Source organism: Oncorhynchus kisutch, unplaced genomic scaffold (assembly GCF_002021735.2).
Source record: "Oncorhynchus kisutch isolate 150728-3 unplaced genomic scaffold, Okis_V2 Okis09a-Okis19a_hom, whole genome shotgun sequence".
Classification (NCBI taxonomy): domain Eukaryota; kingdom Metazoa; phylum Chordata; class Actinopteri; order Salmoniformes; family Salmonidae; genus Oncorhynchus; species Oncorhynchus kisutch.
Window position 1 is genome coordinate 14294655 of NW_022261985.1, and position 11918 is coordinate 14306572.

Below are 11918 nucleotides of genomic sequence, written 5' to 3' on the forward strand. Positions count from 1 at the left end.
CAGGGCTTCTGTGTTTTGTCATGAAATAGCAGGGCTTCTGTGTTTTGTCATGAAACAGCAGGGCTTCTGTGTTTTGTCATGAAACAGCAGGGCTTCTGTGTTTTGTCATGAAACAGCAGGGCTTCTGTGTTTTGTCATGAAACAGCAGGGCTTCTGTGTTTTGTCATGAAACAGCAGGGCTTCTGTGTTTTGTCATGAAACAGCAGGGCTTCTGTGTTTTGTCATGAAATAGCAGGGCTTCTGTGTTTTGTCATGAAATAGCTGGATAGGTAACTAAAAGCTCCTTCTCAGTGGTTTTGACATCCTCTCCCTGCTTCCTAACAGGAAGACGCGTCACGTCAACATCCTGCTGTTCATGGGTTACACCACCAAGCCTCAGCTGGCCATCGTGACCCAGTGGTGTGAGGGCTCCTCCCTCTACCACCATCTACACATCATAGAGACCAAGTTTGAGATGATCAAGCTCATAGACATCGCCCGGCAAACCGCACAGGGCATGGAGTGAGTTAGTCCACAACACACAGGATGTACCCCGACTAGCACCCTGTTCCCAGAACTAGTCCCAGACATAGGGAATAGGCTGCTATTGGGATGCATCCCCTGGTTCACACACTCGTCCCCTACGCTGACTCTCCTGGTTGACACCCTCGTCCCCTACGCTGACTCTCCTGGTTGACGCCCTCGTCCCCTACGCTGACTCTCCTGGTTGACGCCCTCGTCCCCTACGCTGACTCTCCTGGTTCACTCCCTCGTCCCCTATGCTGACTCTCCTGGTTGACGCCCTCGTCCCCTACGCTGACTCTCCTGGTTGACGCCCTCGTCCCCTATGCTGACTCTCCTGGTTGACGCCCTCGTCCCCTATGCTGACTCTCCTGGTTCACGCCCTCGTCCCCTACGCTGACTCTCCTGGTTGACTCCCTCGTCCCCTACGCTGACTCTCCTGGTTGACGCCCTCGTCCCCTATGCTGACTCTCCTGGTTCACGCCCTCGTCCCCTACGCTGACTCTCCTGGTTCACGCCCTCGTCCCCTACGCTGACTCTCCTGGTTCACGCCCTCGTCCCCTACGCTGACTCTCCTGGTTGACGCCCTCGTCCCCTACGCTGACTCTCCTGGTTCACTCCCTCGTCCCCTACGCTGACTCTCCTGGTTGACGCCCTCGTCCCCTACGCTGACTCTCCTGGTTGACTCCCTCGTCTCCTATGCTGACTCTCCTGGTTGACGCCCTCGTCTCCTATGCTGACTCTCCTGGTTTACGCCCTCGTCCCCTACGCTGACTCTCCTGGTTGACTCCCTCGTCCCCTACGCTGACTCTCCTGGTTCACGCCCTCGTCCCCTACGCTGACTCTCCTGGTTGACACCCTCGTCCCCTACGCTGACTCTCCTGGTTGACGCCCTCGTCCCCTACGCTGACTCTCCTGGTTCACGCCCTCGTCCCCTACGCTGCCTCTCCTGGTTGACTCCCTCGTCCCCTACGCTGACTCTCCTACTCTCCATTGTCTGTCTCATAAGGCATTGATGTGCTCAGTCTCTGGCCAACACAACAGAGCAGATAGAGCTGCATTTAAATGAGTCAGCCTCTGAACTACTGTAGGTACCTGCAGAACTCACAACTCTGCTACGGTGGAGGTTAGGAGAGGCTTAACGTGGACAGACTGGTACAGTGGAGGTTAGGAGAGGCTTAACACAGACTGACTGGTACAGTGGAGGTTAGGAGATTCTTAACAAGGACAGACTGGTACAGTGGAGGTTAGGAGAGGCTTAACACAGACTGACTGGTACAGTGGAGGTTAGGAGAGGCTTAACGTGGACAGACTGGTACAGTGGAGGTTAGGAGAGGCTTAACACAGACTGACTGGTACAGTGGAGGTTAGGAGAGTCTTAACAAGGACAGACTGGTACAGTGGAGGTTAGGAGAGGCTTAACACAGACTGACTGGTACAGTGGAGGTTAGGAGAGGCTTAACGTGGACAGACTGGTACAGTGGAGGTTAGGAGAGGCTTAACACAGACTGACTGGTACAGTGGAGGTTAGGAGATTCTTAACAAGGACAGACTGGTACAGTGGAGGTTAGGAGAGGCTTAACACAGACTGACTGGTACAGTGGAGGTTAGGAGAGGCTTAACGTGGACAGACTGGTACAGTGGAGGTTAGGAGAGGCTTAACACAGACTGACTGGTACAGTGGAGGTTAGGAGAGTCTTAACAAGGACAGACTGGTACAGTGGAGGTTAGGAGAGGCTTAACACAGACTGACTGGTACAGTGGAGGTTAGGAGAGGCTTAACGTGGACAGACTGGTACAGTGGAGGTTAGGAGAGGCTTAACACAGACTGACTGGTACAGTGGAGGTTAGGAGAGTCTTAACAAGGACAGACTGGTACAGTGGAGGTTAGGAGAGGCTTAACACAGACTGACTGGTACAGTGGAGGTTAGGAGAGTCTTAAGACGGACAGACTGGTACAGTGGAGGTTAGGAGAGGCTTAACGTGGACAGACTGGTAGAGTGGAGATTAGGAGAGTCTTAACGTGGACAGACTGGTAGAGTGGAGGTTAGGAGAGTCTTAACGTGGACAGACTGGTACAGTGGAGGTTAGGAGAGTCTTAACGTGGACAGACTGGTACAGTGGAGGTTAGGAGAGTCTTAACGTGGACAGACTGGTACAGTGGAGGTTAGGAGAGGCTTAACGTGGACAGACTGGTAGAGTGGAGGTTAGGAGAGTCTTAACGTGGACAGACTGGTACAGCGGAGGTTAGGAGAGTCTTAACGTGGACAGACTGGTACAGTGGAGGTTAGGAGAGTCTTAACGTGGACAGACTGGTACAGTGGAGGTTAGGAGAGTCTTAACGTGGACAGACTGGTACAGTGGAGGTTAGGAGAGTCTTAACGTGGACAGACTGGTACAGTGGAGGTTAGGAGAGTCTTAACGTGGACAGACTGGTACAGTGGAGGTTAGGAGAGTCTTAACGTGGACAGACTGGTACAGTGGAGGTTAGGAGAGTCTTAACGTGGACAGACTGGTACAGTGGAGGTTAGGAGAGGCTTAACGTGGACAGACTGGTACAGTGGAGGTTAGGAGAGGCTTAACGTGGACAGACTGGTACAGTGGAGGTTAGGAGAGTCTTAACGTGGACAGACTGGTACAGTGGAGGTTAGGAGAGTCTTAACGTGGACAGACTGGTACAGTGGAGGTTAGGAGAGTCTTAACGTGGACAGACTGGTACAGTGGAGGTTAGGAGAGTCTTAACGTGGATAGTACCAGTGTTTATTGATTACTAACTAACCTGGGACTGTAAATATGTCTAGTGTACCAGTGTTTATTGATTACTAACTAACCTGGGACTGTAAATATGTCTAGTGTACCAGTGTTTGTTTACTAACTAACATGGCATTGTTGTGGTTTTCCTCCCTAGTTACCTGCACGCCAAATCCATCATCCACAGAGACCTGAAGAGCAACAGTATCCTCTCTGACCTTTCACCTTTTTTCCAACAAGCACCTTTCAGTCTGTCTGACCTTTGACCCATTCTATAAGGAAGGCAGTCATAATCACCTCTCTCCGCTGTGTCACCTAATCAACATGTCTTCGATAGGACATAGTCTTTGTGTTCAGATCTGTTTTTACATGGTAGTCATTTAGCAGGACGCTGTTATTCAGAGGGACCTACAGTTAGTGCCTCCATCTTCAGGTGGACTAGGTGAGACAGAGACAAGTGTTGGTGCAGACAGAGCTCCCCCTCTCCCCAGACTGAGCTCCCCCTCTCCCCAGACTGAGCTCCCCCTCTCCCCAGACTGAGCTCCCCTTCTCCCCAGACGGAGTTCCCCCGCTTCCCAGACGGAGTTCCCCCGCTTCCCAGACGGAGTTCCCCCGCTTCCCAGACGGAGTTCCCCCGCTTCCCAGACGGAGTTCCCCCGCTTCCCAGACGGAGTTCCCCCGCTTCCCAGACGGAGTTCCCCCGCTTCCCAGACGGAGTTCCCCCGCTTCCCAGACGGAGCTCCCCCGCTCCCCAGACGGAGCTCCCCAGACGGAGCTCCCCCGCTCCCCAGACGGAGCTCCCCCGCTCCCCCTCGCCCCAGACAGCGGTCCCTTAGCTTTCTGTTCCTTAACCCCTCCCCTCCCAGACTGTGCTCCCCCTCTCCCCAGACTGAGCTCCCCCTCTCCCCAGACTGAGCTCCCCTTCTCCCCAGACTGAGTTCCCCCTCTCCCCAGACTGAGTTCCCCCTCTCCCCAGACAGAGCTCCCCCTCTCCCCAGACAGAGCTCCCCCTCTCCCCAGACAGAGCTCCCCCTCTCCCCAGACAGAGCTCCCCCTCTCCCCAGACAGAGCTCCCCCTCTCCCCAGACAGAGCTCCCCCTCTCCCCAGACTGAGCTCCCCCTCTCCCCAGACTGAGCTCCCCCTCTCCCCAGACTGAGCTCCCCCTCTCCCCAGACGGAGTTCCCCCGCTCCCCAGACGGAGCTCCCCCGCTCCCCAGACGGAGCTCCCCCGCTCCCCCTCGCCCCAGACAGTGGTCCCTTAGCTTTCTGTTCCTTAACCCCTCCCCTCCCTTAGCTTTCTGTTCCTTAACCCCTCCCCTCCCAGACAGCGGTCCCTTAGCTTTCTGTTCCTTAACCCCTCCCCTCCCAGACAACGGTTCCTTAGCTTTCTGTTCCTTAACCCCTCCCCTCCCAGACAACGGTCCCTTAGCTTTCTGTTCCTTAACCCCTCCCCTCCCTTAGCTTTCTGTTCCTTAACCCCTCCCCTCCCAGACAACGGTCCCTTAGCTTTCTGTTCCTTAACCCCTCCCCTCCCTTAGCTTTCTGTTCCTTAACCCCTCCCCTCCCAGACAACGGTCCCTTAGCTTTCTGTTCCTTAACCCCTCCCAGACAGCGGTCCCTTAGCTTTCTGTTCCTTAACCCCTCCCCTCCCAGACATCTTCCTACACGAGGACCTGACCGTGAAGATAGGAGACTTCGGCCTGGCCACAGTGAAGTCCCGTTGGAGCGGCTCCCACCAGTTTGAACAGCTCTCTGGCTCCATCCTGTGGATGGTGAGTGATACTGCAGGGATTAAGAGGAGAACCTGAATAGACTAAACAACCAGAAAGAGAATTCAATCTACATTATTCTACATTTATTAGAATTCAATCTACATTATTCTACATAATTAGAATTCAATCTACATTATTCTACATTATTAGAATTCAATCTACATTATTCTACATTATTAGAATTCAATCTAGGGAAAGGGGGATACCTAGTCAGTTGTCCAATTGAAATGTGTCTTCCGCATTTAACCCACAAACCCCTCTGAATCAGAGAGGTGCGGGGGGGATGCCTTAGTCAACATCCACGTCTTCAGCGCCTGGGGAACAGTGGGTTAACTGCCTTGCTCAGGGCCCGGGGAACAGTGGGTTAACTGCCTTGCTCAGGGCCCGGGGAACAGTGGGTTAACTGCCTTGCTCAGGGCCCGGGGAACAGTGGGTTAACTGCCTTGCTCAGGGCCCGGGGAACAGTGGGTTAACTGCCTTGCTCAGATTTCTTTACCTTGTCAGCTCGTGGATTCGATCCAGCAACCTTCCGGTTACTGGCCCAACCCTCTAACCACATTAATCTACGTTATCAGAATGTAATTTACGTTATCAGAATGTTGTCAGAATGTAATCTACGTTATCAGAATGTAATCTACGTTATCAGAATGTAATCTACGTTGTCAGAATGTAATCTACGTTGTCAGAATGTGTAATCTACGTTGTCAGAATGTGTAATCTACGTTATCAGAATGTAATCTACGTTATCAGAATGTAATCTACGTTATCAGAATGTAATCTACGTTATCAGAATGTAATCTACGTTATCAGAATGTAATCTACGTTATCAGAATGTAATCTACGTTATCAGAATGTAATCTACGTTATCAGAATGTTGTCAGAATGTATTCTACGTTATCAGAATGTGACGTTGTCAGAATGTAATCTACATTATCAGAACGTAACGTTGTCAAAATGTAATCTACGTTATCAGAATGTAATCTACGTTATCAGAATGTTGTCAGAATGTAATCTACGTTATCAGAATGTAATCTACATTATCAGAATGTAATCTACGTTATCAGAATGTAATCTACGTTATCAGAATGTAATCTACGTTATCAGAATGTAATCTACGTTATCAGAATGTTGTCAGAATGTAATCTACGTTATCAGAATGTAATCTGCGTTGTCAGAATGTAATCTGCGTTGTCAGAATGTAATCTGCGTTGTCAGAATGTAATCTGCGTTGTCAGAATGTGTAATCTACGTTATCAGAATGTAATCTACGTTATCAGAATGTAATCTACGTTATCAGAATGTAATCTACGTTATCAGAATGTAATCTACGTTATCAGAATGTAATCTACGTTATCAGAATGTAATCTACGTTATCAGAATGTTGTCAGAATGTATTCTACGTTATCAGAATGTGACGTTGTCAGAATGTAATCTACATTATCAGAACGTAACGTTGTCAAAATGTAATCTACGTTATCAGAATGTAATCTACGTTATCAGAATGTTGTCAGAATGTAATCTACGTTATCAGAATGTAATCTACATTATCAGAATGTAATCTACGTTATCAGAATGTAATCTACGTTATCAGAATGTAATCTACGTTATCAGAATGTAATCTACGTTATCAGAATGTTGTCAGAATGTAATCTACGTTATCAGAATGTAATCTGCGTTGTCAGAATGTAATCTGCGTTGTCAGAATGTAATCTGCGTTGTCAGAATGTAATCTGCGTTGTCAGAATGTGTAATCTACGTGATCAGAGCTGCTCTGAAAGGATCAGATATCTGTTGGTTTCTAGGAAACAAAGTCAATAAACGCATCAGTCTAAATGGGACATGAGCTCGGGACGCATCAGTCTAAATGTGACATGAGCTCGGGACGCATCAGTCTAAATGTGACATGAGCTCGGGACGCATCAGTCTAAATGTGACGTGCGCTCGGGACGCATCAGTCTAAATGTGACGTGAGCTCGGGACGCATCAGTCTAAATGTGACGTGAGCTCGGGACGCATCAGTCTAAATGGGACGTGAGCTCGGGACGCATCAGTCTAAATGGGACATGAGCTCGGGACGCATCAGTCTAAATGGGACATGAGCTCGGGACGCATCAGTCTTAATGGGACGCAATTAGTCTTTCTTCAATTCCTTACCCTCTTCTGGCCTCCATCTCAAAGCTCATTGGTGGAGAGGGTCTGGGGGGGGCGGTACCTCAAATCTTCTCCTCCAGTGCGGTTTGAGGAGGAGGCGAGGACGGAAGGCGCAAGGACGATACTTTTGAGACCCAGTGTACAGGGTGAAAGGTCAATTCCAATCAATTCAGGAAGTAAACCCAAAAATTATAATTCCAAATGTTCCTCCATTTGAAGAGAATTGTAATTGTCAGTGTACTTCTTGACTTGACTGTAATTGAGCCCAACCCTGCCCAATGAAGGCTGTATATCTTGGTAAACTGTGTGACTCTGCTGTCCCCCCCGTCTGCCTGTAGGCCCCAGAGGTCATCCGTCTGCAGGATAAGAACCCTTACAGCTTCCAGTCTGACGTCTACGCCTTCGGGATAGTTCTCTACGAGTTGATGTCTGGGGCCTTGCCCTACTCCAACATCAATAACAGAGACCAGGTAGATATCTCTCCTGTTTTATATACATCTATAATATTCATTTATAATGTTCTCTAGGAATTGATGTCTGGGGTCCTGTCCTACCTGAGCAAGGTCTCCTACCCCTGACCTCTGACCCTGTACCTCTCTCCTCTAGATAATCTTCATGGTGGGTCGGGGATACCTGTCTCCTGACCTCTGACCTCTAACCCTCCACCTCTCCCCTCTAGATAATCTTCATGGTGGGTCAGGGATACCTGTCTCCTGACCTCTGACCTCTAACCCTCCACCTCTCCCCTCTAGATAATCTTCATGGTGGGTCGGGGATACCTGTCTCCTGACCTCAGTAAGGTGCGCTCCAACTGTCCTAAAGCCATGAGGAGGCTGATGGCTGACTGTATGAAGAAGAAGAGAGAGGAACGACCCCTATTCCCTCAGGTAACTATGGAGATTGGACCCCTATTCCCTCAGGTAACTATGGAGACAGGACCCATATTCCCTCCGGTAACTATGGAGATGGGACCCCTATTCCCTCCGGTAACTATGGAGACGGGACCCCTATTCTCTCAGGTAACTATGGAGACGGGACCCCTATTCCCTCCGGTAACTATGGAGACTGGACCCCTATTCCCTCCGGTAACTATGGAGACTGGACCCCTATTCCCTCCGGTAACTATGGAGACAGGACCCCTATTCCCTCCGGTAACTATGGAGACGGGACCCCTATTCCCTCAGGTAACGACGGAGGACGGGACCCCTATTCCCTCAGGTAACGACGGAGGACGGGACCCTATTCCCTCAGGTAACTATGGAGACGGGACCCCAATTCCCTCAGGTAACTATGGAGACGGGACCCCTATTCCCTCAGGTAACTATGGAGACGGGACCCCAATTCCCTCAGGTAACTATGGAGACGGGACCCCTATTCCCTCAGGTAACTATGGAGACGGGACCCCTATTCCCTCAGGTAACTATGGAGACGGGACCCCTATTCCCTCAGGTAACTATGGAGACGGGACCCCTATTCCCTCAGGTAACAATGGAGACGGGACCCCTATTCCCTCAGGTAACGATGGAGACGGGACCCCTATTCCCTCAGGTAACGATGGAGACGGGACCCCTATTCCCTCAGGTAACGATGGAGACGGGACCCCTATTCCCTCAGGTAACGATGGAGACGGGACCCCTATTCCCTCAGGTAACGATGGAGACGGGACCCCTATTCCCTCAGGTAACTATGGAGACGGGACCCCTATTCCCTCCGGTAACGACGGAGAACACTTCACTGTACATGCCAGGGGTTGAGCTGAATCTTTTAAAATGACCAAGACTATCCACCCCACCAAGATATTCACCTCACCAGAAACCTCTTCCTGCTCATGAGGTTAACGCCTCCTTGGCGTTGTTTAACTTGTATGTATGAAGGAGAATGTGTTATTTCCACCACCAGGTGGCCTCAGAGTACTAGAAATACATTCACACTAACGTCTCACTGTGTTTTTAAAAGCTACTGGAAAGCCCAGGTGAGGTTCTGCTGACAGCCTCAATCTAAGTTTCTCTGACTTGGCTGTCAGCTATGTCCCTATTTGAGACGAGTGATTCGAGAGAGGTGATTGGCTAGGGATGACCTAATAACCTCCTGTGTTTTCTCCTGATGTTGTTGGTGGTGACCTTTTTTTTCTTTCTTTTTTTACCTCTGACCTCCTCTGTCAGATCCTGGCTTCCATTGAGCTGCTGGCGCGTTCTTTACCCAAGATCCACCGCTCCGCGTCGGAACCCTCACTGAACCGAGCCGGGTTCCAGACGGAGGACTTCAGCCTGTACGCCTGCTCCTCCCCCAAAACCCCGATACAGGGGGGATACGGTGAGGGGCCACACGCCCTGGGGGTCCTGTAGTTTCTCCATGTACAGAGTGTTACTGTTGAAATAATAGATCTCTCTCTCTTCCACTCTGTACTGCTGTCTCTCTCCTCTCTCTCTCTTCCACTCTGTACTGCTCTCTCTCCTCTCTCTCTTCCACTCTGTACTGCTCTCTCTCCTCTCTCTCTTCCACTCTGTACTGCTGTCTCTCTCCTCTCTCTCTCTTCCACTCTGTACTGCTCTCTCTCCTCTCTCTCTCTTCCACTCTGTACTGCTCTCTCTCCTCTCTCTCTTCCACTCTGTACTGCTGTCTCTCTCTCTTCCACTCTGTACTGCTGTCTCTCTCTCCTCTCTCTCTCTTCCACTCTGTACTGCTGTCTCTCTCTCCTCTCTCTCTCTTCCACTCTGTACTGCTATCTCTCTCCTCTCTCTCTCTTCCACTCTGTACTGCTGTCTCCTCTCTCCTCTCTTCCAACCTGATCTTCTCTCTCTCCTCTTCATTCCAGGGGAGTTTTCAGCATTTAAATAAGATGCTGATCCAGATTCCACCAGTTCAGCCAGTCCATCCCTCGTCACTCTGTACTGCTGTCTCTCTCTCCTCTCTCTCTCTCTCTCTCTCTCTCTCTTCCACTCTGTACTGCTGTCTCTCTCTCTCTCTCTCCCACTCTGTACTGCTGTCTCTCTCTCCTCTCTTCCAACCTGATCGTCTCTCTCTTCTCTTCATTCCAGGGGAGTTTTCAGCATTTAAATAAGATGCTGATCCAGATTCCACCAGTTCAGCCAGTCCATCCCTCGTCCCTCTTCAACAAGTCTTGTGTTCCTGCGGTGGATTTCTTCATCCATTTAACCAAAAACCAACATCCTAGTCTCAAAAGAACGTGCTGTTTTCTACTTTCCACACCTGGAGAGACAGACGGCCAGCCTCTTCCTCTCTCCGAGCCACGTCTCAGGAGCTCTACAGATGAGATCTGGGGAATCACCACATCGGGGAAAAACTACAACATCTGATTTTAGAAACAAGGAAAAGAAAAGTTGAATGACACACAACCAGACACACTGAAGAAACCAAACCAGAGGAAGAAGAGAGAACTGTAAAAGGAGAGAACAGCACTTCTTGATTCTAGGACTGATGAAGGAGGAATGTAACTGTTGAGAGCACAAGGACAGGATTGGGGTTAGGGGTCAAGAGAGGTTAGAGGTCGATGGGTTTGGGCAGCACACGCCTTCTCACTCCCCTCCATGACGAAGAGGGAGGAGCTACAGAAACAGGAAACCACACTTCTTTTCCTGGCTGCTCATTGGTTACCCGAGATGAAGGGGCCAGGTCTGAGCCAATCGCTGATGAGCTGGATTTCCCAGGGGGGCGGAGTCGACCCTTTGGGAAGAGGACTTGAAAGAATTTATTTATTTGAAGAAAAAAAATCCCCAGTTCTTGTTTGTTTTGGGATTTTAAGGATATGTGGGGAGGGGGGGGGGCTCTGAGCTTTATGTTGTTTTTGTTTTTGTTGACGAGATTGTTGATGTTTTTACTGTCACTACAAAGCATTCCTACCCGGTGATAGACACGAATATGCTCGACTCAAGCCTCACTGAAAGGACAGCGACTCTGAGACTGTCCCCTCAGCGCTCTCTCTCACAGATCTGTCTCGACTCAAGCCTCACTGAAAGGACAGCGACTCTGAGACTGTACCCTCAGCGCTCTCTCTCACAGATCTGTCTCGACTCAAGCCTCACTGAAAGGACAGCGACTCTGAGACTGTCCCCTCAGCGCTCTCTCTCACAGATCCATTTTCCAATGAAGGATGCTTTTCCACATTTTTTTCCAGACTCCGGGATCTTGCCTTTGTCATTTCGCTCACAGCAGCTCCATGTTAACCCCTTGTTTGGATCATTTGGATTAGTTTATGTGGAGTCGACCGGAAAAACGCCAACAGACGCTTTTTTTTTCAGGGACACACAGTGTGTTCAACCTAACTTCCCTTTCCCCTGAAAACCAGAAGTGGGGAACTCCGCTCGCAACGTTAGCGTCACAAAGAGCCTTTATGAAATCAGCCGAGGACCGTTGTTTTGGAAGGGACAACAACAGGTCTGTTAGAAAAAGAAACTGTGTGAATCTAAGATGGCTGCCAGTGCCTCTTCAGACTTGGTGTTTTGACTTGGTGTTTTGAGGGGGGGAGGACGGAGATCCCGATCACAATCCTCTAGGACCGAGTTTACAGGGGGTGTGGAGGACGGAGAGACTCTTTGACCGTTTTATTTTGGAGGGGGGGGGGGACACTGACTTTTTTCTAGTGAGTTTGTACGAGGAAGGATGGAAGCTTACAAGAACGCTGTACAATGGTACTCCCTCTAGCTGAAGGTCAGAGTGAAGTCTAAAGGAAGGAAGAGCCAGGACTGCGTCCTGATATTCCCGTCAGAAGGGAATGATTGAAT

The 11918-nt window shown here is 50.0% G+C and overlaps 1 protein-coding gene across 5 annotated transcripts in view; it reads left to right on the forward strand.

Annotated features, from left to right (window-relative positions):
• LOC109886565 (serine/threonine-protein kinase B-raf) overlaps positions 1-11325 on the forward strand; it is a 45464-nt gene extending 34139 nt beyond the window's left edge. For 4 of the 5 annotated variants that reach the window (XM_031815392.1, XM_031815393.1, XM_031815396.1 and 1 more), the window contains 7 exons: positions 325-501; positions 3410-3456; positions 4907-5025; positions 7515-7646; positions 7929-8063; positions 9339-9489; positions 9992-11325. In XM_031815392.1, the coding sequence (XP_031671252.1) occupies positions 325-501; positions 3410-3456; positions 4907-5025; positions 7515-7646; positions 7929-8063; positions 9339-9489; positions 9992-10014 (784 nt within the window). In that variant the 3' untranslated portion in view covers positions 10015-11325. Of the gene's footprint in view, positions 1-324; positions 502-3409; positions 3457-4906; positions 5026-7514; positions 7647-7782; positions 7861-7928; positions 8064-9338; positions 9490-9991 lie in introns of those variants that run through there. The other variant, XM_031815394.1, reaches the window with a different exon arrangement.
• The last annotated feature ends 593 nt before the right edge of the window (positions 11326-11918 follow it).